Consider the following 27,388-nt stretch of genomic DNA (forward strand, 5'->3'; position numbering starts at 1 on the left):
TCCTGCTTCCTTTCCCCCTCACCCTCCTCCTTCCCCCTGCCCATCTCCTAAACCCTCCCCCATCCCTTTCCCCCATCCAACACCCTCTCCCTCCCTTTCCACTCTGTCTAAAAATCAGTGGAAAAAAATATTGTCCGGTGAAGATTAACAAAAAAACCCTCAAGCCTATTAAGTTTGTAACAATATTTAATTACAGTATTGATATCCATGCCTTGCACAAGATAAAAATTGTAGCATACTTTTCTTCTCTATCCTTTCCTTTTTTCCTCTCAGCTTGATACATTGATATTTGAAATTTCCATTTGATGTTAAGTATTTTTACTCAATATGTTTAACTTTTTTTCTAATTTGTTTATTGCAGTCCACTGTTTTCTCCAAATTTACCTTTCATACTCTAGAATATATCCTTTAGTCATTTAAATCAAGTTTCATATGTGATAACTATTCATGTGCTCTAAAGAGAAATATTTTGAGATTTGAGGGTGCGTTTTGAAAACATAACCTTTTGGCCCTTACATTCTTCATACTCATGTTTTTGATTTGGGGAAATTCTTAGTCGTTCTTTCTTCAATAATACCTTCTCTCCATTCTCTTAATGCTTTCAGGAATTCCTGTTATTCACATGTTGAAACTTCTGGATCTCATTTCCAAGTCTCCTAATTTTTTCTTTTTTAAATTTATTAGGACAACATTGGTTAATATATAGGTTTCAAGTGTACATTTCTATGATACATGATGTGTATATTGTATTGTGTGCCTACCACCCAAAGTCAAATCATCTTCTGTCACCATATTTGGCCCCCTTTACTCTTCACTATGCCCCTATCCCTTTTCCTCTGGTAACCACCATACTGTTGTCTATCTCTGTGAGTTTCATATCCCACATATGAGTGAAATCATATGGTTCTTGGCATTATCTGACTGACTCATTTTGCTTAGCATAATATTCTTAAGGTCCATTCATGTTGTTGCAAATGACAGTTTTGCATTTTTTCTTATGACTGAGTAGTATTCCATTACATATATACATATAAAAATCTTGTTTATCCTATCCTCTGTCGAGGGACATGTCAGTTATTTCCATGTCTTTACCACTGAGAATAATGCTGCAATGAACATAAAGGTGCATATATCTTTGTGAATAAATGTTTTTGAGTTTTTCGGGTTGGTATCCAGAAGAGGGATAGCTAGTTATATGGTAACTCTGTTCTTAATATTTTGAGGAACCACCATACTGCTTCCCATAGTGGCTGTGCCAGTTTACATTCCCATGAGCAGTGAATGAGTTCCTTTTTCTCCACAATCTCCAACACTTGTTCTTACCTGTCTTATTGATAATAGCCATTCTAACAGGTGTGAGGTGGTTTCTCATTGTAGTTTTGATTTGTATTTCTCTAATAGCTAGTGAAATTGAACATCTTTTAATAAATCTGTTGGTCATTTGTATGTCATCTTTTTTATTTTTTAATTATGATATCAAATTTATTAAGAGACAGAGGGAAGACTCCTGATTCAGTCTCTGTGTGGTCTCCACTTTCCGTCCTTGGTTATCAGAGTTCTCTCCAGCTAGTCTTCAGTTGATTATTCAGGATGGTTTTCTGTATTTTAGTTGTAATTCCAGTTTGGTCCTAGGGAGCATGCCTGTGAGCTTCCACTTACTCCACCGACATACTAGAATCTTTCTGTATGTCTTCTTGGGAGAAGTGTCTGTTCAGGTCCTCTGCCCATTTTTTAATTGTATTGTTTGGTGTTGAGTTGTATGATTCTTTATATATTTGGATATTAACCCCTTGTTGGAGCTGTTGTTTGAAAATATCTCCTATTTGGTTGATTGCCTTTTTGTTTTGTTGGTTTCTTTGGCTTGTATAGAAGCTTTTTAGTTTGATATAGTCCCATTCACTTATTTTTGCCTTTACTTCCCTTGTATTTGGGGTCAAATTCATAAAATGTTCTCTATAACCAAGGTCCATAAATTTAGTGCTTGTGTTATTTTCTATGCAATTTATTGTTTCAGATCTGATATTTAGGTCTTTCATCTATTTTGAAATAATTTTTGCCCATAGGGACAAACTGTAGTCTAGTTTCATTCATTGCATGTGGCTTTCCAATTTTCCCAGCACCATTTATTGAAGAGGCTTTCTTTTCTCCATTGTATGTTTTTGGCTCCTTCCTCAAAAATTATTTTTTTATATCTGGGCTTAGTTCTTTTCCATTCGTCTTTGTGTCTGTTTTTCTGTCAGTACCATGCCGTTTTGATTATCGTAACTCTATAGTATAATTTGAAGTCTGGTAGTTTGATACTTCTGGCTTCATTCTTTTTTCTCAGGATTGCTTTGACTATTTGCGGTCTTTTGTGGTTCCATATAAATCTATTTTTAAAATATGACATTGAGATTTTGATGGAGATTGCATTAAATCTGTATATTGCTTCAGGTAGTATGGCCGTTTTAACTGTGTTGATTCTTCCAATCCATGAACACAGAATATCTTTCAATTTAATTGTGTCTTCTTCAATCTTGGATAATAGTTCTTTGTAGTTTTCAGTATATAGGTCCTTTATGTCCTTTGCTAAGTTTATTCCCAAGTATTTTATTCCTTTGGTAGCAATTGCAAAAGAAATTGGTTTGGGTTTTTGTTTTTTTCATTTCTATTTCTTTTTTTTTTATTGCTTAAAGTATTACAAAGGGTATTACATATGTGTCCTTTTTTTCCCCCCCGCCCTTGACAATCCCCTGGCCTCCCCTACCCCCCAGTGTCTTATGTCCATTGGTTATGCTTATATGCATGCATACAAGTCCTTCGGTTGATCTCTTACCCCCCTCCCTCATTTCTATTTCTTAAGTTTCATTGTTAGTATATAGGAAAAGCAGTGGATTTTTGTACATTGATTTTGCATCCTGCAACTTTACTGTATTTGTTTATTGTTTGTAATAGTTTTTTTAGTGGAGTCTTTAGAGCTTTCTATATTCAGAATCATGTCATCTGCAAAAAGTAACACTTCTAGCTCTAGCCCAGTAGTTCTCAACCTTCTGGCCCTTTAAATACAGTTCCTCATGTTGTGACCCAACCATAAAATTATTTTCGTTGCTACTTCATAACTGTAATGTTGCTACTGTTATGAATCGTAATGTAAATATCTGATATGCAGGATGGTCTTAGGCAACCCCTGTGAAAGGGTCGTTCAACCGCCAAAGGGGTCGCGACCCACAGGTTGAGAACCGCTGCTCTAGCCGGTTTGGCTCAGTGGATAGAGCATCGGCCTGCGGACTGAAGGGTCCCGGGTTCGATTCCGGTCAGGGGCATGTACCTTGGTTGCAGGCACATCCCCAGTAGGGGGTGTGCAGGAGGCAGCTGATCTGTGTTTCTTTCTCATCATCGATGCTTCTAACTCTCTATCCCTCTCCCTTCCTCTCTGTAAAAAATCAATAAACTACATAAAAAAAAAAGTAACACTTCTACTTATTCCTTTCTAATTTGGCTGCCTTTTATTTCTATCTCTTGCCTGATTGCTCTAGCTAGGACTTCTAGAACTAGCTGCACTAATAAAAGGGAAATATGCTAATTGACCATACCTTTGCTACACCCACCAGCCAATCAGAAGAGTATGCAAATTAACCCAACAAAGATGGCGGTTAATTTGCATACACAGGTACCCAGCGAAGACTGAAGACAGTGTAGAAGGGAGCCAAGCAGTGGAGAAGGGAACGGATCGGAGGTAGCAGAGATGGGAGCGGAGCTGAGGCAGTGGACACCGGAGGGAGCGAAGTGGCGGAGAAGGGAGGGAGCGAGACAGCGGAGAAGGGAGGGAGCCGAGGCAGCGGAGAAGGGAGGGAGCGAGGCAGCTGAGAAGGGAGGGAGCGAGGCAGCGGAGAAGAGAGGGAGCGAGGCAGCAGAGAAGAGAGGGAGCGAGGCAGCTGAGAAGGGAGGGAGCCGAGGCAGCGGAGAAGGGAGGGAGTGAGGCAGCGGAGAAGGGAGCGAAGCCCGCCTCTGTGGGCTTTGCTCCCTTCTCTGCTTCGCTCCAGTCTCAGGAAGCCCTATTCTTGCAGTAATCTTCCTGCAACGGGTCTCTAGTCCTATATAATAAAACTCTAATATGCAAATTGACCAAACAGCAGAATGACACCCACTGACCATCTGGGGGAAGACGCTCAACGCAGGAGCTGCCCCCTGGTGGTCAGTGCGCTCCTACAGGGGGAGTGCCCCTCCAGCCAGAAGCTGGGCTCACGGCTGGCGAGTGCAGCGGCAGTGGCAGGAGCCTCTCCCACCTCTGCTGCAGGCGGGCAGTAAGGAGTGAGGGGTCTCTGACTGCGAGAGGGCGCAGGCCAGGGTGAGAAAACCTCCTCTCCCCCAGTGCACTAATTTTGTGCATTGGGCCTCTAGTGTTGAATAAGAGTGGTAAGAGAGCATATCCTTGTCTTGTTCCTAATATTAAAGGAAAAGCTTTCAGTTTTTCACCCTTCAGTATAATATTAGCTGATTGTTTGTTATTTATTGCCTTTATTGTATTGAGGTATTTTTCTTCTATACCCATTTTATTGAGTGTTTTAATCTTAAGTGGATGTTGTATCTTATGAAATGCTTTTTCTGCATCAACTGGTAAGATCATAGTTTTTATCCTTTGTTTTGTTAATGTGGTGTATTATGCAGATCAATTTGCTTATGTTAAACCATCCTTCTGTCCCTGGTATGAATTCCACTTGATGGTTATGTATTATTTTTTTTTAATGTTTGTTGTATTTGATCTGCTAGTATTTTGTTTAGGATTTTTGCATCTGTGTTAATCATAGATATTTATCTGTAGTTTTCTTTTTTGTGTGTAATGCTTGCCAGATTTTGGTATCAGGGTTATGTTGGCTTCATAAAATGTGCTAGGAAGTATTGCCTCCTTCAGTATTTTTGGAAAAGTTTGAGAAGTATAGATTATCAAATCTTCCTTGAATGTTTGGTGTATTTCACTAATGAAGCCATCTGGTCATGGGGTTTTATTTTGGGGTTTTGGGTTTTTATTGTGTGGTTTTTTTTGTTTTGTTTGTTTTTCAGAGTTTTAAGTGAAGGTAAGTTTATTAATGAAGCAGTGAGCCACAAAAATGGGCTACTACACAGACAGAGCAGCTTTTCCTTATTGTGATTTACTTCTTTTATTAAAGCTTATTTAATCAAGGGCAGGGCGTTCAGTAAGGGTGAGGAATATTCAGGATTTTTCGAGGAAGGTTATGGAGACATATCAGAAGAGCCCCATGAACCATTTTGTGCCCTTATACAGGCTTTTGGTTTCTGATTATGGTGGCATAGAGTGGCTTATTTAGTGTACTAATGTATTACTATGAGGATGTCATGAAGCTTGGCGTTTTCTGTAATATGAAATTAATTGCCATGTTGGATCTAGCTGGTCTCTGCTGGTTCTAAGCCACAAATCCATTGGGCATGGTTGTTTCAATTTCTTCACTGTTGATTGGTGTATTTAGATTTTCCAGTTCTTTGTGGTTCAGTCAAGGAAGGTTATATATTTCTAGGAATTTATCCATTTCTTGTAGGTTATTGAATTTGGTGTCTTATAGTCTTTCATACTATTCTAGTATGATCCTTAGTATTTCTGTGATGTCTTTGGTAACTTCTCTTTCATTTCTGATTTTGTTTATGAGTCTTTTCTCTCTTTTCCTTAGTCTAGCCAGGGATTTTTCAATCTTACTAATCTTTTCAAGGAACCAGCTCTTTGTTGTAGTGATTTTTGGTAGTCTTTTTGTTCTGTATTTCACTCAGTTCTGCTTTGATTTTTATTTCCTTTCTTTTGCTGACTTTGGGCTGCTTTTGTTATTGCTCTAGTTCTTTAAGATGTAATGTTAGGTTGTTTACTTAAGATTTTTCTTGTTTCTGGAGATAGGCTTGTACCCAGAAATTTTTGCTGTTGTTAATCCTCACCCAAGGATATTTTTCCCATTGATTTTTAGAGAGAGTGGAAGTTGGGGGAGAGACATCTATGTGAGGGTCACATCAATTGGTCACTTCATGCACATGCCCCAACCCAGCTGGGATCGGGCCTGCAACCCAGGTACATGCCCTTGACCAGGAATTGAACCCAGACCCTTTGGTCTGCGGGCCAATGCTCTAACTACTGAGCCAAACCAGTTAGGGCCATCCCAGAAGTTTTGATAAGATTCACTTTTTATTTCTTCTTTAACCAAGTCACTTTTTAGTACTATGTTGTTTAATATTTGTGGGGCTTGTTTTTTATTTATGCAATTTATGTCTGATTTCAAAGCATTGTGGTCAGAGAATATGCTTGCTATGATTTCAATCTTCTTAAATTTGTTGAGGCTAATTTTGTGACCCAACATAAGATCTGTCTTTGAGAATGTTCTATGTGCAGTGGAGAAGAATGCTTAATCTGATGTTCTGGGATGAAAGGCTCTGTAAATTTCAATTATGTCCATTTGGTCTAATGTATCATTTAAGGCTGATAGTTCTTTTTTTTTTTTTTTTTTGACATCTTACTTCACTCTTTTTATTTTATTTTTATTTGGCATTTTAATTATGATGTGTCTTGGTGTGGTCCTCTTTGGATTCCTTTTGTTTGGGGTTCTCTGTGCTTCCTGGACTTGTAAGTCTATTTCTTTCACCAGGTAGGGGAAGTTTTCTGTCATTATTTCTTTAAATAGGTTTTCAATATCTTGCTCTCTCTCTTCTTCTGGCACCCCGATAATTGGGATGTTGGTACGCTTGAAGCTGTCCCAGAGGCTCCTTACACTATCTTCGTATTTTTGGATTCTTTTTTCTTTTTGTTTTTCCGGTTGGGTGGTTTTTACTTCTTCGTATTTGAAATCTTTGACTTGATTCTTGCGATCCTCTAGTCTGCTGTTGGATCTCTATATAATATTCTTTATTTCAGTCAGTGTATGCTTAATTTCTAGTTGATCCTTTTTCATATCCACGTGGGTCTCACTAGACTTATTGAGGGTCTTACTAAATTTATCGGCGGTTTCTAGAAAATTCTTGAAAAACCTTAAAAGTGTGGTTTTGAACTCTATATCCAGTAGTTTGCTTTCCTCCATTTCTGTCATTTGTGTCCTGTTTCTTTGTCTCCGCATTTTGGCTGCTTCCCTTTGTTGATAGAGTGACTTTCTGTGCTAGGTGTCTATAGGGCCCAGTGGCTCAGCCTCCCCAATTACCTGAGGTGGACACTCTTGGTGCACCCCTTTGTGGGCTGTGTGCACAGTCTTGTTGTAGTTGAGCCTTGATTGTAGTTGGTATCACTGGGAGGAATTGACCTCCAGGCCAATTGGCTGTGAGAATCAGCTGTGTCTACGGTGGGAGAACTTCTGTGCTGGAGACACCCTTCTGGGGCAAGACTTGCTTCAGTGGGGCTTTGGTGCTCACTGAGTCTGACCCCTGGGTGTGTCCCTTATGGATCTGAGGAGTTGTAATCTGGATGGTCCCACTCTGACCACTAGGTACACTGGCACTTGGATCTCTAAGGAGGTGCTAATTTAGCCTCTGCCTGAGGCTACCCAGCAGGAGCTAAAGAGAGACCTTCAGATTCCTCTTCTTTGTTTGGGATTTGGAGGTGCCCAGATAAGGCCCAGCTGTGAAGCAGTGCAAGCTGCTGTGGGGCCTTGAGCCTTCTTTTGGATGTTCTGTGTCTCTCTGACCCAGCTGCAGTTTGTTAGGTAATTTTAGATTGCAAAGGGCCAGGTCATTCATCCTCTGTGCACAGCTTGGGTGGGGCAGGGTCTCAGGGAATCAATAGGGCGGAATAAACAGCTATGGCTGATCCTCAGTCCTGCCATAAGAAGTCTTGGGTTTCAGTGTCCCGCAGTAATCGCTGCAAGCACCTCTGAGAGAAAGCTGCCCTTGAGTTCCGCCCGCTGCCAGGCAGTCCAGTTTCTCCCCATATGATTCTGGGTCCCCAGAGACTCGTCCGGAACTGGAGTCAGGACCGTCAGGAGCTTGTGTCTCCCTCCTGATTGAAAAAGACAAACCGTGTCCTCAGTTGCCAGCCCTTTCCGCGCACACCTCGGTACCTCTGCACTTTACTTCTGCACCTCCTCTGAGCCTCAGTGTGCTTTTCTCTTTCCTTCTAGTTGTAGAATTTCCACTCAGCCAGCCTTCCTGTGGTTCTGGATGATGTCCGTTTTCTCTTTTAGTTGTATTTTTGAATTGGTTGTGCGAGGCAGCAATTTCAGGTGTTTACCTATGCTGCCATCTTGGTTTCTCAAGGCTGATAGTTCTTTATTGATTTTCTGTTTGGATGATCTGTCAAGAGCTATCAATGGAGTATTTAGGTCCCCTACTATGATTGTGTTTTTGTCTGTTTCTCCCTTTAGTTCTGTGAGTAGTTGCTTTATACATTTAGGTGGCCCCTGATTGGGTTCATATATATTGAGAAGTGTTATATCTTCTTGATATAGTGGCTCCTTTATCATTATAAAATGCCCATCTTTGTCTCATGTTACCTTTGTTATCTTGAAATCTATTTTGCCAGATATAAGTATTGCTACACCTGCTTTTCTGTGGATGCTTTTTGCTTGGAGAATTATTTTCCACCCTTTCACTTTGAGTCTGTCTTTGTCTTTGTAGCTTAGATGTGTCTCCTTAAGGCAGCCTATGGTTGGATTTTGTTTTTTGATCACTCTTCTGCTACTCTTTGCCTTTCTGTTGGTGAATTTAGTCCATTTACATTTATGGTAATTATTTATGTGTGAGGAATTCCTATAGCCATTTTTTCTTCTGTTTTCTGGTAGCTCTGTGCCTCCATTGGTTCTTTTCCTTTGTATTTCTGTCCTTTTTTGTCTAGTAGTAATCCATACTCCACTCCTTCTACTGCCACCTCCCTGTTTCTTCTTTTTTTAAATTATGTATTTCCATTTTGGGCTTTTTATGTGTGCATGCCATTAAGTTTATGAAAAAGAAAGTTTCATATATACAGTAGTTATTGTCTGTTTTTTTAAATGCACCTCACTTCCATCCTCCTTTACAAATTTAGACCTTTACTCCATCCCCTTTTACACTTTCGATGTCACAAATTTTCCCTATTTATGCTGTAAGTTTGTCGGTGATCTTACTCCTAGTTTTGTGACCTTTCGTTCTTTGTTTCAGGTAGAATAACCCTCTTGTGTATTTCCTGCAATGGAGTTCTCTTGGTGATAAATTCTCTCAGCTTATGCATGTCTGGAAAGGTCTTTATTTCTTCTTCCTATCAAAGGATAACTTTGCTTTTATTATATAGGATAAGATTGGTCACATTCTGACACCACCAAATGCTGATGAGGATGTGGAGCAATAGGAACTGTCATTTATTGCTAGTAGGGAATGTTGAAGTTGTATGGCCATTTTGCTTCCAGTTTGGCAGTTTCTTAGTAAACTAAACATACTTGTACCATACAATCCAGCAGGTTGCCTTCTTGTTTTTTACTCAGATGAGTTAAAAACTTCCATCCACACAAAAACCTGCACACAGATGATCATAGCAGCTTTAACTTTGCCAAAATTTGAAAGCAATAAGGATATCCTTCAGTAAGTGAATGGATAAATAAATTTGGTATATTATATCCAGATAATGGATTATATATCAGTGATGCCCTAGCCGGGGGGCTCGGTTAGAGCGTTGTCCTGTACACCAAAAGATTCTGGGTTCGATTTCCGGTCAGGACACATACTTAGGTTGCAGGTTCAGTCCCTGGTCGGGGTGAGTATGGAAGGCAACTGATCCATGTTTCTCTCTGTCGCTCTCCATCTCCCCCTCCTTCTCTCTAAAACCAACAAACATATCTTCAGGTGAGGATTGAGATATATATATATAAGTTACCAGGGATTGCTGGTGGTGGTGGAGATGAATATGCGGAGCCAAAAGGATTTTTAGGGCAGTGACACTATTCTGTATAAAATTGTTATGGTGGGGAAATGTCAGTATACATTTGTCCGAAGCCATAGAATGTATAATACCAAAAGAATCAATGATGGACTTTGGGTGATAATGATGTGTCAACATAATTTATTGATTGTATCAAATGTACCACTCTGTTGAGAGATGTGGATAGTGGAGGAGGTTATGTGCATATGGGAACCAGGGGTATGTGGGAATGCTCTATTCTCTGCTGCTGTTTTACTGTTAACTTAAAACTGTTCTTTAAAAAGTTGTCTGTTTTGATAAATGGGAAAATAAATAAACTATGAAAATGTCGATGGCAGTCTAGGGGGAAAGGGCACAAATAATATTGGAAATAATGCATATCATTGGATAGGAAAAATATTTCAATTACAAATGAATACTGTGTATTACTTTTATCAATACATTTAAAAGATTAGAAATGTAAATTACCTAAACTGTCCCCATCCCCAAGAAGAAGTAGAAAGATAATCATGGGGAAATGTAATAAATATACTAAAATGTATATATTTCTCCTCCAAAAAGCACTAGATGATTTTAAAGGACAAGTTCTTTCTAATAAACTTCAGGGGACTGCCAGTCCTATTGAAAGTTATTTCAGACTAGAAAAAGGTAGTGCATTATTAATTCACTAGAGGCCTGGTACACAAATTCATGCACTGGTGGGGTCCGGTTGGCTGGCCCTGCCCCCTGGTCAAACTCCCAGTCGAAGGGACAATTTGCATATTAGCCTTATATAGGATCTTAAATTAAAATAACTGTGGTTACAAATTTTTTTCTTCAATATATTTTTATTGATTTTGGAGAGGAAGGAAGAGGGAGAAAGAGAAATGTCAACGATGAGAGAGAATCACTGATCGGCTGTCTCCAACACGCCCCCCGCCCCCACTGGGTCCGAGCTTGCAACCCAGGCATGTGCCCTTGACCAGAATCGAACCTGGGACCCTTTGCTCAGGTTCAACGCTCTAGCCACTGAGCTAAACAAGCTAGGGCTGTGGTTACAAATTTTTAACAAAGACAACAGCATAAGAAAATCTTTTTAATGCAAGTGTACTCCGCCCTGCCTCCTCGTGGGGACAGAGGGGCACCAGGGGCCTTCCATTTATTCTACACCTCTCATGTCTCTTCACTGTGCCAGACTAGAGTCAGAAAATCATTTTTATTATGAACATAGCTGTTGCATTCATAAATAAAATATTACTTAATTGAATTGAGTGAATTTATGGCCTAATAGGATTTCTCCTAGGAATAGAACAGGTCACCATTGGGGAAGAAACTCATGTAGAGCACTTACAGCTTAACAGGTGTTAATGAAGAGATACTAAAAGGTAATCATAATAAATGCCAATAATACATTTTAATAATATTGTGCATTTATCCATGATTTAGAAAAAAATTTTTTAGTAAACTAAAAAGGTTATTTCTCATCTGAATAAAGGGTATCAACTAATAATGTACAGCAAAATTATACTAATGTTGAAACATTAGAAGTTGCCCATTAAAACAAAAGTAGTGTAAAGATTAGAAAGGAGGAAAAGTTTTATATATGCCACGTAATCATCTATCTAGGGAACTCAAGAAAATCAACTGATACACTATTAAAGTGAGAACTTTAAAACAATAAGAATGCTCTTGCCTCTCTCTATTCCTTTCTCCCTCCTTTGCCCCCCCCCCCCCTTCCCTTAATACTCTTAGCTATACCGCCCAGTTGGTATTGCTCAGTGGTTGAGCATTGACCTATGAACCAGAAGGTCGCGGTTCAATTCCCAGTCAGGGCACATGCCCAGGTTGCGTGCTCCATCCCCAGTGGGGGGCGTGCAGGAGGCAGCCGATCAATGATTCTCTCTCAGTCATTGATGTTTCTATCTTTTTCTCCCCCTTCCTCTCTGACGTAATTAAAATATATATATATATATATATATATATATATATATATTTTAAAAAAGCTATACTATCTGACTTTTGAAATCCTTCCATATTTTTACTCTATTCTGTATGTCTATACTTATTTCTCTACACTCTATTGGGATGTCCTCCACTATTCAGGCCCCAGTCTCCTCAAGAGTTATTTATATCTTTGTATAAGTTCAGAGATCATCAATAATATTTCATTTTGGGGTTGTGCTCACAGACATTATGTATACTTCTAAACATCATACAACAACTTGTGTGATGCCCTCTGGATCTCTTATTCTCTGAATTCTTATCACATATACTATTGTCAGTTTGACTTTTCTGTTGTTGTTGTTGTTAATCCTCTCCTGAGGATATTTTTTCATTGATTTTTAGAGAGAGGGAAAGACAAAGAGAAACATCGATGAGAGAGAAACACATAGATTGGTTGCCCCCTGCACAAGCCCTGACCAGGGCCCAGGCCAGGGAGGAGCCTGCAATCAAGGTGCGTGCCCTTGACTGGACTCTAACCCAAAACCCTTTGGTTTGCAGGCCGATGCTGTGTCCACTGAGCAAAACGACTAGGGCCAGTTTCACTTATTGACAGTTCTTTATTCTCTGAATTCTTACCACATTTAATGTTGTCAATTTGACTTAATGACATTAGTTGTATTTTCTATTACTTTTCTAGCATTCTCCTCTTACATACTTAGCATATCATTTTGCAAGTAGCTGTCTCTCTCTTTCCTTTAAAACAATTAATATTGACACTAACTAGCACAGTTTCCACATGTAATTGCTTAATCTTTGATGGAACTATGTAAAAATTGATTAATTATATACTGTATTTTTTGTTGTTGTTTGGTTGGTTGGTTTATTTTTTAGAGATCGAGACAGGGAGAGAGAGAAGCATTGATGTGAGAGAGAGGCATCGATCAGTTGCCTCCCGTATCCACCCTGTCCGGGAATTGAACCCATAATCTGGGTATGTGTCTTAACTAGGACCCTCGACCATTCAGTGCACGGGATGACACTCCAGCGAACTGAACCACAGCAGCCAGGGCCTGTCTTGTGTTTTGATTGCTTATTTTTAGTTTTAGCGTAGCTAGATTAAACATACTTTGAGGCTCTCAATATTTACAACCAGAGGATTTTCATTAAGTATATTGAAATACCGTTATCAAAAGAATAAAGATGATGCTTCTTTTTATATACCATTTGTCTCTTTAATTGGAATCAGACCCACTATTGCATAAATCAAACAAGTAGCTTGAAAAAAAAAAAAAAAAGACCGTTGAGCAGAGCAGAGGGAATAGACTTGCATGCATATATTTAGACAGAAAGTATAGAAGCCACTGTCTTAATTTTCTTTGAAGTAAAAAATAGTTTTTAAAAATAATATTGGTTCTTGTCATTTGGGGAGGTATGGTCTCTTGAGGAAATAAAAGCTTTGGAGCTTCTCCAGGGCAGTAGGGAGGATGAATATTTGTATATAAGTTATGTTTTGTACCCTGTACACTTGTTGAAGGTCCGGGGACTTTAGGTTAGAAGAATTTGGTAAATTGAAGTAATCATAGTCAAGCCAAAGAACTTGGATAACTACCAGTGAAGGTAAACATGTGTCTTTAAGTATGGCTGAAATACCTGTGAAACCACCATTTGTGTCTCCTGGAGACTCTGGTGTAGAGTGTTCTAGTCTCTGTTATAAAGGGAATACTCATTAGCTTCTTAAAATGCCTGGCATAGTTTCAGATCTACTTTGAAAGTTCATATGAAATAAAATCTTATTCTTTAAAAAAGCCTTCTGATTAGCATAATGTTAATAATGGGGGTTTAGGTGTATGGGAATTCGATATGGTGGTGTGGAAAGGGCCAAATGAACAATATATATATACAACTGGCCCTTCATATTCATGAGTTCTGCATCTATAATTGAACCAACTGTACATCTAAAATATTCAGAAAAAAACAACACCACCAAAAAAAATGTGATGTTGTTGCTCACCTGTACTGTGTAGTTAGGCCCACATTGGTTGCATCTGTACTGAAAGTGTACAGACTTTTTTCTTGTCATTATGTCGTAAACTGCAGTATAACAACTATTCCATAGCATCTACATTGTATGGTATTATAAGTAATCTAGAGAGGATTTAAAGTATATAGGAGGATATGTGTAGGCTATATGCAAATACCATGCCATTTTATATGAGCGACTTGAGCATCTGCAGAATTTGGTATCCCTGGAGGATCCTGGAATCAATCCCCCACCGAGAGAGAGGGATGACTGTACTTAAATTTTTCTGTAATAAATGGGTGTGGAAGCCTTTTTGTAAGACACTGTAATTTTGCTAATTCAAGTCTGGAAGAAGTTATCTTACCTCTGTTTCACTGTGGTTAGTTTCTTAATATACTTTCTTTCATCGTGTCTCAGCACCGAAAAGGATAAAGTATAGGGTAACGAATTACAGAAAGTGTCTCAAATTATGCAATACGATTTTTGTACTGCAACTTGAAAATAGTAGTATTTCGTAGCTTCTTTGTCCAAGTACTCTCTTGCTTAGCAAGCTCAGGAGATTTTTGTTATCATGCAGTTTTGTTTTGTTTTAAATTGGTTTTATTTTCTCCAATAGGGGAAAAATTTTATATTGATCTCAAAAAGTATTCTACATTTTCTTAAAAATACATGAGCAGTATACTTACCTATAAACCACATATAATAAAATGTGAAATAATTTTAGATTAGCATTAAAAATCCAAAACTTTTTTTTAGTGATGATAAAAAGATGACTATTAATTTATTTTTATTGAACCATAATAAACTACAATAGATTATTGCTATTTCACTGTTTTTACCTCTCTAAAGGGCAATTTTTTTCAATTACATTTTACATTCACTATTTTGTATTAGTTTCAGGTGTATAGCATAGTGGTTAGACAATCTCCTATACAGTACTTTACAAAGTTATCCCCTCGATATTTCAAGTACTCACCTGGCACCATGCATAGTTACTGCAATATTATTGACTACTAGAGGCCTGGTGCACGAAATTCGTGCATGGGTGGGGTCCCTAGGCCTGGCCGGCGATCAGGGCTTATTGGGGCCATCTCACACAGTCCTAATCAGGGTTGGGCCAGTTGGGAACTGCCGGCTGTCAGACGGGGCCTGCCGGATGGGAGGGACCGGGAAGGGGGGGCGTTGGCTGGCTGTGGGAGCACACTGACCTGCGTTGAGCGTCTGCCCCCTGGTGGTCAGTGCACATCATAGCAACTGGTCAATTGGTTGCAAAGTCACTTAGGCTTTTATATATAGAGACTAGAGGCCCGGTGCACGAAATTTGTGCACTGTGGGGGGTGTTGTCCCTCAGCCCAGCCTGCACCCTATCCAATCTGGGACCCCTTGGGGGATGTCCGATTGCCGGTTTAGGCCCAATCCCACAGGCCCGATCTCACAATCCGGGACTGCTGGCTCCCAACCGCTCGCCTGCCTGCCTGCCTGATTGCTCCTAACCGCTTCTGCCTGCCAGCCTGATCACCCCCTAACTACTCACCTGCCAGCCTGATCAACACCTAAATCCTCCCCTGCCGGCCCAATCGCCCCCGACTGCCCTCCCCTGCCAGCCCGATTGCCCCCAACTGCCCTCCCCTTCTGGCCTGATTGCCCACAACTGCCCTCCCCTGCTGGCCATCTTGTGGCTGTGGGTGCTGCCGTCTTTGAGGGCATGGCAGTCAGTTAGCATATTCCCTCCTTATTGGCTGTGGACGCTGCCATCTTTGAGGGCGGGGCAGTCAGTTAGTATATTCCCTCTTTATTGGCTGTGGGCGCTGCCATCTTTGCGACAGTGTGAGGGTAGATTAGCATATTCCCTCTTTATTGGATAGGACTAGAGGCCTGGTGCACGAAAATTCGTGCACTTGCGGGGGGGTCCCTCAACCCAGCCTGCCCCCTCTCACAGTCCAGGAGCCCTCAGGGGATGTCCTACTGACATAATAAGTAATGATTAGATTTTTTTTTAAATGAAGGCCAAAAGTCTTTCTTAAAAACAGAAGATTTTCTATCACTAAGTCCTTAGTTTTATTTCTGTGGAATTCTATAGAGTTTATATGTGTGCCAGTCATCTTACATAAAATTTTAGCCCTTTTGAAAGAATAGCTTTAAAAACCACAAAGGGGCCTGGCCAGTGTGGCTCAGTGGTTGAGTGTCAACCCATGAACCCAGAGGTCATGGTTCAATTACCAGTCAGGGCACATGACCGGGTTGTGGACTTGATCCAGGCAGCCGATCAATGATTCTCTCTCATCATTGATATTTCTATCCCTCTCTTCCTCTCTCTGAAATCAATAAAATCATATTTTTAATAACCACAAAGGATGCAGTGAATCTTTTACTTTGTATGAAAATTTACATTCTATTTGAGGAGCCTTTTTATGATTTTTACCAAAGTAATGCAATTTGTTTTTTTTTAATAGTCTAATAGTTTTACAAGGATTATAAATGAAAAATAAAAGAACTTCAATTTTTCCTAATAACTTGCTAATAATGCTATACAGGCAGTCCTTGGGTTTCGTCGGACTTGACGTAAGTCGTTTCGTGGTTACGTCGCCATCTTCCATTTATAAAAAAAAAAAAGTTCCATCATTTTGACGTATGGACATATGTGCTTTATGTTTTTTATTATTTATTTACCACAAGTAAAGATCAGGAATTATTTTTCTTTTAAATTTTTTTTACTGTTTCACTTCACTACTGCTGTGTATGTGCTCCGGTGAGTGACATAGGTTCTTATGTAGGTGGGTTCCAACTTACGGGGAAAATTGTGTTACATCACGCCGTAGGAACGGATCTCCGACATAACCCTTGGACCTACTGTACTGTACTATATATCTACTAGCTATTTTATGTAGAATTTCACAGGATTGAGCTGTGAAACTAATCTACACTAATAAAAGAGAAACATGCAAATTGGTGTCACTTCGCTACACCCATCAACCAATCAGTATGAGTATGTAAATTAACCCAACAAAGATGGCGGTTAATTTGCATATGCAGGCACGGATCGAAGACTGAAGACAGCATAGAAGGAAGCCAAGCGCTGCAGAAGGGAGCAAAGCAGCGGAGAAGGGAGGGAGCCGAGGCAGCGGAGATGGGAACAGAGCCGAGGCAGTGGACACGGGAGTGGAGCTGAGGCAGCAGACATGGAGCGGAGCCGAGGCCGTGTACACGGAGTGGAGCCGAGGCAGCGGAGATGGGAGGGAGCGAGGCAGCAGAGAAGGGAGCGAAGCCCACTTCGCTCCGGCCGCACGAAGCCCTATTCTTGCAGGAATAGGCCCGAGGAAGCCCTATTCTTGCAGGAATCTTCCTGCAACGGGCCTCTAGTGTCTATATGAAAAGACTGGGGAAAGCCTCCTCTTCTAGTGTGTGGGGAAAGCCTCCTCTTCTAGTGTGTCTTCTCTTATTCTATTTTGTGGTCTTTTACAAATGTCATTTTCATGCTTTATCTGTTATTTTTGTTCTTACAAATATGATGGTAGTTCTTATTCATTACTATGGTTTAAATCTACTTAATCTGTTCCTTTCCTTCTTTCACATTTTTGCTTAAATATACATTTCCTAAAAGTGGAAAAAATTGCACCATTAGAAGTAGGTTAATGGGGCCAAAAGATAGTTGAAATAGCAGTTTCTACAAGAGATGTTGGTGTCACAGACCTCTTTTAGTGCTTTGTCAGAACAATAATTAAGACATAAAATAATTGTGACCGTTTTGTAGCCTTTTGAAATTGAAGTCTGGTATCCATAAAATGCCACATGAGAATGTTGAAATAAAAATTATTCAGGCCCTGGCTGGTATGTGTCAGTTGGTTGGAGTGTCGTCTTATATACCAAAAGGTGTGGGTTTGTTTCCCAGTCAGGACACATACCTACATTGTGGGTTTGATCCCTGGTAGGGGTGCATGCAGGATGCAACTACTCAGTGTCTCTCTCTCCCTCTCCCTGCCTATCTCTCTAAAATCAATTTTTAAAAATATATTTTAAAAATTATTTTATTTAGAAGTAAAAGTGTATATTTGCATGTTTATGCATATATGTGCGTGTGTGTTTATATATGTGTATGTGTGTGTATGTATGTGTATATGTGTGTGTGTGTGTGTGTGTATAGTATAATGCTCCCTTAAAATTTTTCATGTGTGTGTGTTTGTCCCCTCTCAGGCTTATAGCAATAGACTGTTGATTTCTTATAAATATGTAATGGGAGCATTAAGGACCCTAAGGAGGATTGAACTCTGATAACCTAAGAATACACAGTAGAAAAGCCCACTATATAATGTAAAATTTGCTCATCATTTCTGGTTTTCTGATTCCATTGTGAAAATAAATACTCCAACAATGGCCTTTTTATGAAATACTAGAGGCCTGGTGCACGAAATTCATGCACTCAGGGGGAGGGGGGTCCCTCAGCCCAACCTGCAGTCTAGGAGCCCTCAGGGGATGTCTGAAAGCCATTAGTCAGACATCCTTAGCGCTGCTGTGGAGGCAGGAGAGGCTCCCACCACCGCCACTGTGCTCGCCAGCCGTGAGCCTGGCTTCTGGCTGAGCACACTGACCACCAGGGGGCAGCTCCTCCATTGAGCGTCTACCCCCTGATGGTCAGGGCACGTCATAGTAACTGGTCATTCCGCTGTTCAGTTGATTTGCATATTAGCCTTTTATTATATAGGATGAAGCCCTAGTGGCTTTTAAGATAAATTCCTAATGACAAAATTAAATATTGATTTTCATGCAAACAATGATTCTTCAGTCATTCAGAATTCAAAAAGAAACACTACCTAGTGATGTACCCCTAGTGACCAATCTCCCATCTCCACAACCATAGTTTTTAGGCTGTAATTATTCCTGCCTTGAAATATAATTTATATTATTTGGTTTATATCTGTCAAGCAGTCAAAAATTAAAATTAAGTTCTAGATATCTTGGAAAGTTGACCAATTCAATGCAAGTTTGCTTACCTATATTTTTGTAAACATACTAACTGAACAGAAAGAACCATAGAGAATGAAGAGGATTTATAATCTCTGCTCAAAAACCTAGACCAGTGGTCGGCAAACTGCGGCCCCTTGAGTGGCTCTTCCACAAAATACCACGTGCAGGCGCGCACGTACAGTGCGATTGGAACTTCGTGGCCACACTCAAGGGGCCAAAGAGCCGCATGTGGCTTGCGAGCCGCAGTTTGCCGACCACTGACCTAGACCATCTGAGAGACGGGGTGAGGAAACTCTAATTATGCCCTTCCCCCACTGAAATGGCTGGATTGAAGGAAAAACCACAGTGCCATCTTGTACTTATTTTCATCAATATGGTTTTTGAAAAAGGATGGGCAAGGATTCCTAGAAAGGAGGGAAGCAATGCCCCAGGATATGCTTTGCAGTTATTTACCATAGTTGGTGAAGCAGAGAGAATGTGTTAGCTCATTAAGCAAGGTACCAGATCTACAGTGCTTCACACAGAATCAGTCTCTTTCACTTTGATCTGTTTTTCACAAGCAAGTGTGTACGTAAAAGCCAGCAAACTGAAGGAACTTTCAAACACAGTGTTAATAACTAAAGAATCTTAAAGTAATTAAGACTCGAATTGCATTTCAAAAGAGAGTTAAATGCTACAATAAACCCCATGGAGTTACTAAGATCTTGAAGAATGAAGAAAGAAACTTATATGTGTGCCAGTTGAAAAAGGATTTGAATTATAAAATGAAAATTATTTTGACCACAGACTTCAATAACAATAGTTACCAGAAGAAAATGGATGCTATCAATATACAGAACAAGGGGTGTGGTGGGGTTTTGGCCAAAGTGAGCACTTGAATATATTTAAATGTTTGAATTATGTCTAACTAATCCGGGATAATCAAGTTTAGGAAATAAAGGCATTAATCATTATTGGAGGGGGAAAGCTATATAATGTAAAAATAATGTAATTAGTGAAGAAGTGTATGAACTTATAATTAACTGGGAAAAGGTCCAAGAAACTTCATCCAAAACTCAAGAGTTAAGTGTAGAGCACTAGCCGGTTTGGCTCAGTGGATAGAGCGTTGGCCCACGGACTGAAGGGTCCCAGGTTCCATTCTGGTCAAGGGGCTGTACCTTGGTTGCAGGCTCGATCCCCAATGGGGGTTGTGCAGGAGACCGCTAATCGATGTTTTGTCTCATCGATGTTTCTAACTCTCTATCTCTGTCCTTCTCTGTAAAAATCAATAAAATAAATTTTAAATAAAAGAGAAAGAGTTAAGTGTAGGGTCATCTACTTATATAAAAACCCTGGGTGTAACATCACGACCAGAGGCACGACCAACCAGAAGGAAGTCAGTCCTACAGGGGTTGTCTTGGAAATGGCTGCACCCTCCCCCAAGCTGTTTCCCGGAGCTGTAAGGGCGAGGTTTGAGGCAGGAACCTTCCCTCGGAGCATGGAGGCATATCTTTATAAAGTGGGCCGCGCCAGCACGGCCAAGGATGAACCTGAGTGGAGGCGGCTGAAAGGCTTAGAAAAGACAGACAAGAGAATGAAAGCTGGCTCTCGGTGGGACGCTGCTTCTCTGAGAGACAGCGACCACACCCACAGCCATGCCTTTAGTTTATAGCAGATGCCACGAGGCAAAGTAAGGGCGTGATCAAGATGTTTACAACATTCTCCTGGGTTTCAGTCTTACTCAACTACATGTACCTGAACTCTATCAAGCTTACATCACTCAGGCACGTGGGGCCACGTGTTTGGACCATAGGTTCAAGCTTACAACTATAGCTGTTGGCTATAATTGTGCTGGGAGGGCGCTGCCCTCCGAGCTGGGCCTTGCACGTGGCAGTGAGAGGACTGTGCCCTCTCATCAGTCCAAGGCTTGAACCTGTCCAAAGCACTGTAGCTGCTCCTCACAATAAAGTTTTAATACATTATATTAGAGGTTGTGGTGGTACTGTTTTACCCACACTGTCTACAGGAATTGCTGCAAATTTACTTCTCGGTGGAAGAACCTTTCATTACCAATATAAATGACCAATTCCATTAAATGAAACTTCAATTTCTAGACATGATATAAACAGTGAAGTTGCTAAAACTATTAAAAAGGCAAACTTCTCATTATTGATGAATGCATCATGGCATCCAGTCACGCTATGAATGCCATAGACAGATTACTAAGAGAAATTATGAATTTGAATGTTGTATTTGGTGGGAAAGTTCTCCTTCTTGGAGGGGATTTTCGACAATGTCTCAGTATTTTACCGCATATTATGGGATCGACCATAGTACAAACGAGTTTAAAGTACTGTAATGTTTGGGGATGTTTTAGAAAGTTGTCTCTTAAAACAAATATGAGATCAGAGGACTCTGCTTATAGTGGATAGTTAGTAAAACTTGGAGATGGCAAACTTGATAGCAGTTTTCATTTAGGAATGGATATTATTGAAATCCCCTGTGAAATGATTTGTAATGGATCTATTATTGAAGCTACCTTTGGAAATAGTATATCTATAGATAATATTAAAAATATATCTAAACATGCAATTCTTTGTCCAGAAAAATTAGCATGTTCAAAAATTAAATGAAGACATTTTGGATATACTTGATGGAGATTTTCACACATATCTGAGTGATGATTCCATTGATTCAACAGATGATGCTGAAAAGGAAAATTTCGCCATCAAATTTCTTAATAGTGTTACTCCTTCGGGAATGCCGTGTCATAAATTAAAATTGAAAGTGGTGCAATCATCATGCTATTGAAAAATCTTAATAGTAAATGGGGTCTTTGTAATGGTACCAGATTTATTATCAAAAGATTATGACCTAACATTATTGAAGCTGAAGTATTAACAGGATCTGCAGAGGGAGAGGTTGTTCTGATTCCAAGAATTGATTTGTCCCCGTCTCACATTGGCCTCCCATTTAAATTAATTCGACGACAGTTTCCCTTGATGCCAGCATTTACGATGATTATTAATAAATCAAAAGGACAAACTCTAGACCAGTGGTTCTCAACCTTCCTAATGCTGAAACCCTTTAATACAGTTCCTCATGTTGTGGTGACCCCCAACCATAAAATTATTTTCATTGCTACTTCATAACTGTAATTTTGCTACTGTTATGAATCATAATGTAAATATCTGATATGCAGGATGTATTTTCATTGTTACAAATTGAACATAATTAAAGCATAGTGATTAATCACAAAAACAATATGTCATTATATATGTGTTTTCCTATGGTCTTAGGCCAGTGATGGCGAACATTTTGATCTTGGCATGTCAGCATTTTGAAAAACCCTAACTTAACTCTGGTGCCGTCTCACATATAGAAATTTTTTGATATTTGCAACCATAGTAAAACAAAGACTTATATTTTTGATATTTATTTTATATATTTAAATGCCATTTAACAAAGAAAAATCAACCAAAAAATTGAGTTCGGTGACACGCATGTCATAGGTTCGCCATCACTGTCTTAGGTGACCCCTGTGAAAGGGTTGAGAACCGCTGCTCTAGAAGAATAGGAATATTCCTACCTGAACCCATTTTCGCACATGGTCAGTTATATGTTGCTTTCTCTCGAGTTTGAAGAGCATGTGATGTTACAGTTTAAGTTCTAAATACTTCATCACAAGGGAAATTAGTCAAGCACTCTGAAAGTGTTTTCACTCTTAATGTGGTGTACAGGGAGGTATTAGAATAAGTTGAATCACTTTATCAGTCATTGTTTGCATCACTGTTTTTTTATATCATGTTTTCGTTGTTTTCATATCATGTTTTTTGTTGTTTTTATATCATGCCTCTGTTGTTCTTATATCCTTTTGTTACTGTTTATTTATTAATAAATTTATATATTATTTTCATATATATTTTACTAATTTCTGTTCATCTCACACTTCTATTATAGAGAAAGGGCAAATAGCAATTTTAAAATATCTCCGCTAATTCCCTTTTAATGTGCACGAATTTCGTGCACTGGGCTATTAGTCCTATATAATAAAAGGCTAATGTGCAAATCAACCCAACAGCGTAACAACCGGTCACTATGATGTGCACTGACCACCAGGGGGCAGACGCTCAATGCAGGAACTGCCCCCTGGTGGTCAGTGTGCTCCCACAGGAGGAGTCCTGCTCAGCCAGAAGCCCTGAGCCAGGCTCATGGCTGGCGAACACAGTGGCGGTGGAGAGAGCCTCTCCCGCCTCGGCGGCAGCACTAAGGATGTCCAACTGATGGCTTAGGCCAACCTCCAAGGGCTCCAGGACTGTGAGAGGGCACAGGCTGGGCTGAGGACCCCCCCCCCCCCAAAGTGCAAGAATTTCGTGCACTGGACCTCTAGTTTAACATAAGGACAATCAATGTATTATTACAGTTGACAAATTAAGAAATAGGTTTAAGTATTGATTTTGTTATATTTAGTATATTCAATATCTTCCATGTAACCATAGTAGAATCATTGCTGGACAGATCATGTTTTAAATGTAAAAAACATTCAAACCTATAAAGAAATTTTGTGAGTTTATTTGAGTCAAACTGTGGACAATTGCTGGGAAGCAATATCTCAACAGATTGGGATAGAGCTGACTAACGGGTGCCAGATGCCAGGCTCATGGCTGGCAAGCGCAGCTGCAGCGGTGCGAGCCTCTCCTGTCTCCACGGCGGTGCTATTGAGCGGCAGCGGCAGTAGGCATAGCGGGGCCAGCATGAGTGGGAGCCAGGCTGAGGGACCCCACCAGTGCACGAATCTGTGCACTGGGCCTCTAGTAATTAAAATAAAAGCAAAACAAAAACAAATTTTTAAATTTTACATTTCTTGTAAAATGGAACTTAATCTAATAAAGGAAAAAATTTCTAGGCCTACTATGCTCAACAATATGAGTGGATTCTTAAACTCCACAATCTGTTCATCTGGACAGTATTTGAAAATTCTTTGGCACCTTCTAGAATGGATCAAAAAGCTTTAAACTTCAGTATACACTGTCTTTAAGAAATATACTTAAAGCAAAGGAATTGAGATTTATTACTGTCATTTATCTCTTGTTATTTAAAAAAAGAAATTGAATGCTTATAATAAGATTCTTCCAGATACTAAGGCTATAACAGTCATAAAATAGTCATCATGAGGTTTAGATTCTAGCAGAGAAAACAAAATAAATAGTAATTACAGAGTTAGTAATGTGTTGTTGGCAGGAGTGCAACGTACCAAGAGGATGTAACATTAGGGAATCTTAACAAATTGGGGGTAGGGGGTAGAAGGAACTGGCAAAAGAAGACTTATTTGAGGAAGTAAGGTTTACGATCTTTTAAAGCTTGATATGAAATCCAGAAATCACAACAGGTTGCAAGATAATTTGTCTACATAACAATTAAAAGTGGCCATTAAACAAGGTTGAAAGGCAAGTTAGAAACTGGGAAATGAAAGCAATCCGTGAGACAAAGGGTTACTCAAGTCTAGATATATTTCCCCCTATCATATGGGCCAAGATTTTAATCTGGGATTGTTTATATGTGGAACAGCTGAATGTCCCTCAGTATAAGGTTGTTTAAATAAATTATAGTACATACCTACTATGAAATATTGTGCAACAACAGGTAAAAAACAATGTAGACTTATGTTCATTGACAAAGATACCTGTTAATATTGTTAGTGATCTAGAGACAGAGAATCTATCAGACCGTCAAACCTCAGAGGGAAGGCAGGGTAGGTTGGGGGAGAGATCAACCAAAGGACTTGTTTGCATGCATATAAGCATAACCAATGGACATAGACACTAGGGGGTGAAGGCACGAGCCGGGGGTGGGTATGGGGGAGGATTGGGGGAATAAGGACACATGTAATCTATTCTAATAATAGAAGGATATGCAAATTGTTCAGGACGCCATCACAGTAACAGTAACGACTGAACAGCAGGCTGCGTGGGGCGACCTGGCCAACAGGGGGTTAGTGAGGGAAGACCAAACAACTGAACAGCAGGCTGCATGGGGCGACCAGGCCGGCAGGGGGGGTTAGTGAGGGACGACTAAATGACTAAACAGCAGGCTGTGTGGGTGACCAGGCCGGCGGGGGGGTGCAGTTGGGGACGACCAGGCCAGCATGGGGGGAGGCAGTTAGGGGCAACCAGGCTGGCAAGGGGGGCAGTTGGGGGTGACCAGGCCCATGGGGGGGGGCAGTTTGGGGCGACCAGGCCGGCAAGGGGGGCGTTTGGGGGTGACCAGGATGGCAGTGGAGGCATTTGGGGGCCATCAGGCAGGCAGGCTGGTGAGCAGTTAAGAGCCAGCGGTCCCAGATTGTGAGAGGGATGTCTGACTGCTGTTTTAGGCTCGATCCTGGGGATCAGGCCTAAACCGGCAGTCAGACATCCCCCAAGGGGTCCTGGATTGGAGAGGGCGCAGGTTGTGCTGAGGCTCCCCCCCTCCTGCGCACAAATTATGTGCACTGGGCCTCTAGTACCTTAATAAAGAATGAATAGATAGATAAATGATAGAGGAATTGACATTGACACACCACAACCCACACACAAAAAATATTGTTCATTGAAAAAAACAGGTTATAAATCAGGAATACAATATTATTTTTATGAAATTATAGGCACATGTTTATTTTGTTGTGTATGCATACAATGCTCTCTAGAGTGTTCAAAAAAGTATTAGGAGTCACCAATTTTGTATGGTCAAGTTTTGGATGACAGAAGTTTGTATTGTCTTGTGAGCATGAATGTTTTTTATAAAAGGTTATTTAATTGGTTTACGTATTTCTTTTTAGTGTTAGCTTCATATGCTTTCTATTTAGCATCTTAGGCTTTCTCTTTAGAGTTAAAATTCATAGGAAAGCATTTGATATTGTGCTCCATATATTTTGATTAGCTAAATCATCAGGGACAATTTTAACATTATATGGGCTCCCCTTTTATAATGTTTTGACATTTTGATTGATAACTTGATCATTTCATTGAAACATACTGTAGTCAAAGGACTTTTTAATAAAAAGACTAGAGGCCCAGTGCACGAAATTCGTGCATGAGGGGTTGGGGGTGCCGTCAGCCCAGCCTCTTCATTCTGGGACCCCTTGGTCCCTCACTAACCCCCCTGCTGGCCTGGTCATAGGCAGCCATCTTGTGAGGGCATGAGGGTTAATTTTCATATTACCTCTTTATTATATAGGATAGCATATTTATGCCTCAGTGGTTGAGCATCAACCTATAAACTAGGAGGTCACGATTCAATTCCAGGAGGTTGCAGGCTCAACCCCTATTGGGTGTGCAGAAGGCAGCAGATCAATGATTCTCTCTCATCATTGATGTTTCTCTCTTCTTTTCCCTTCCTCTCTGAAATCAATAAAAAAATATTTAAAAAAATTTATTAGTCTTAGGAGAGTTCTCATTTCAGTGATTTTTCTGGAGATATAGTAAGTGCTTTGACACAAACCCTGAACAAGATCTTCATTAAAAATATTAGAAATCTTTTTTGAGTATTATTTTTTATTTAACCTAAGTACTTTCTGTTTGTAACGAACATTGTAGTTATTGAAATCTAGTCTTTACAAGTTAAAAACTAATTAACCAGATTCTGCATTAATATTTTTGCTGGTTATATTTATTCACAGATTGAAAAGTTGTGTTTTACCTATTGCTTTCCCTTTAGAATATTAAGATATTTAAGGAGAACAGGGACCATGTCTCAGCTGGATTAATGGGGAATATTATGCTACGTATTTTCCACTATCTTCTGTCAAGCCATTTGTAGTTAGTTTAGTTGAAACTCTGGAGGTAGTATTTAGCATGTCATGCTTCTTGACATATTAAATAGTGAACTACATATGTATATATAGATATGTATTTTATGAAAAGCTAATATATAGACTAATATAAAAATATTTTAAGGTATAACTTTTTTGTTTTTTTTCTCCCCTTTTTTTCTAGTAAATTAAAAGTATTTCAAGGAATATTCAGAAAGCAAGTTTGTTTTGTAAATGAGTCATGTAATTTCATTTTTTAAATAATTTGGAGGTGGAGGTGCACTTGGAGGTTTACTTACTAGTAATATATTTAAACTGGTATAACAAATTTTAATAAAAAGAATTTATTTGTAAATAATACGGCCTAGCCTTTTAAAATAGCATTACTATGCATAAGGTATCACTAGAGATAGTACAACTTTCCTCCCTAAGTTTTAATTATAGTACTATTAAAATACTAATAGTTTAACTTCTCAGGATAAAAGCAAAATAAAAATATCAAAATAGCAACAAAAACTCAACCTGCTTTCATACTTGTATACTTCCATTTGCTACAATTTGAGCTATATAACTCATTTCCTCTGAACAAAAAAAGTTACAATCTTGGTTTATTTTAATTCAGTTCATTGCTTATCCCTATAGAAAATCAGGTTTTTGGAGAGCTCGCTCTAACAGTGTACTATTGCTGGGCTCTCATCCTTTCTGTTTAAATAATGCAGGTACTTTGATGGAAACCTGGAGAAGCTCTTTTGCTGAGTGTCATGTAATTAATCCAAGTAAAAAGTCTCGAACACGCCAGATGAATACAAGGTCATCAGCACAGGATATGCCTTGTCAGATCTGCTACTTGAACTACCCTAACTCGGTGGAG

The 27,388-nt window shown here is 39.6% G+C and overlaps 1 protein-coding gene across 1 annotated transcript in view; it reads left to right on the forward strand.

Annotated features, from left to right (window-relative positions):
- ARIH1 (ariadne RBR E3 ubiquitin protein ligase 1) overlaps window positions 1-27,388 on the forward strand; it is a 118,815-nt gene that overhangs the window by 42,069 nt on the left and 49,358 nt on the right. Inside the window, 2 exon segments of the mRNA XM_006087835.3 lie at window positions 27,237-27,264; window positions 27,266-27,382. Coding sequence (XP_006087897.1) covers window positions 27,237-27,264; window positions 27,266-27,382 — 145 coding nt within the window.

The sequence above is a fragment of the Myotis lucifugus genome, unplaced genomic scaffold (assembly GCF_000147115.1).
Source record: "Myotis lucifugus unplaced genomic scaffold, Myoluc2.0 scaffold_41, whole genome shotgun sequence".
Lineage (NCBI taxonomy): Eukaryota > Metazoa > Chordata > Mammalia > Chiroptera > Vespertilionidae > Myotis > Myotis lucifugus.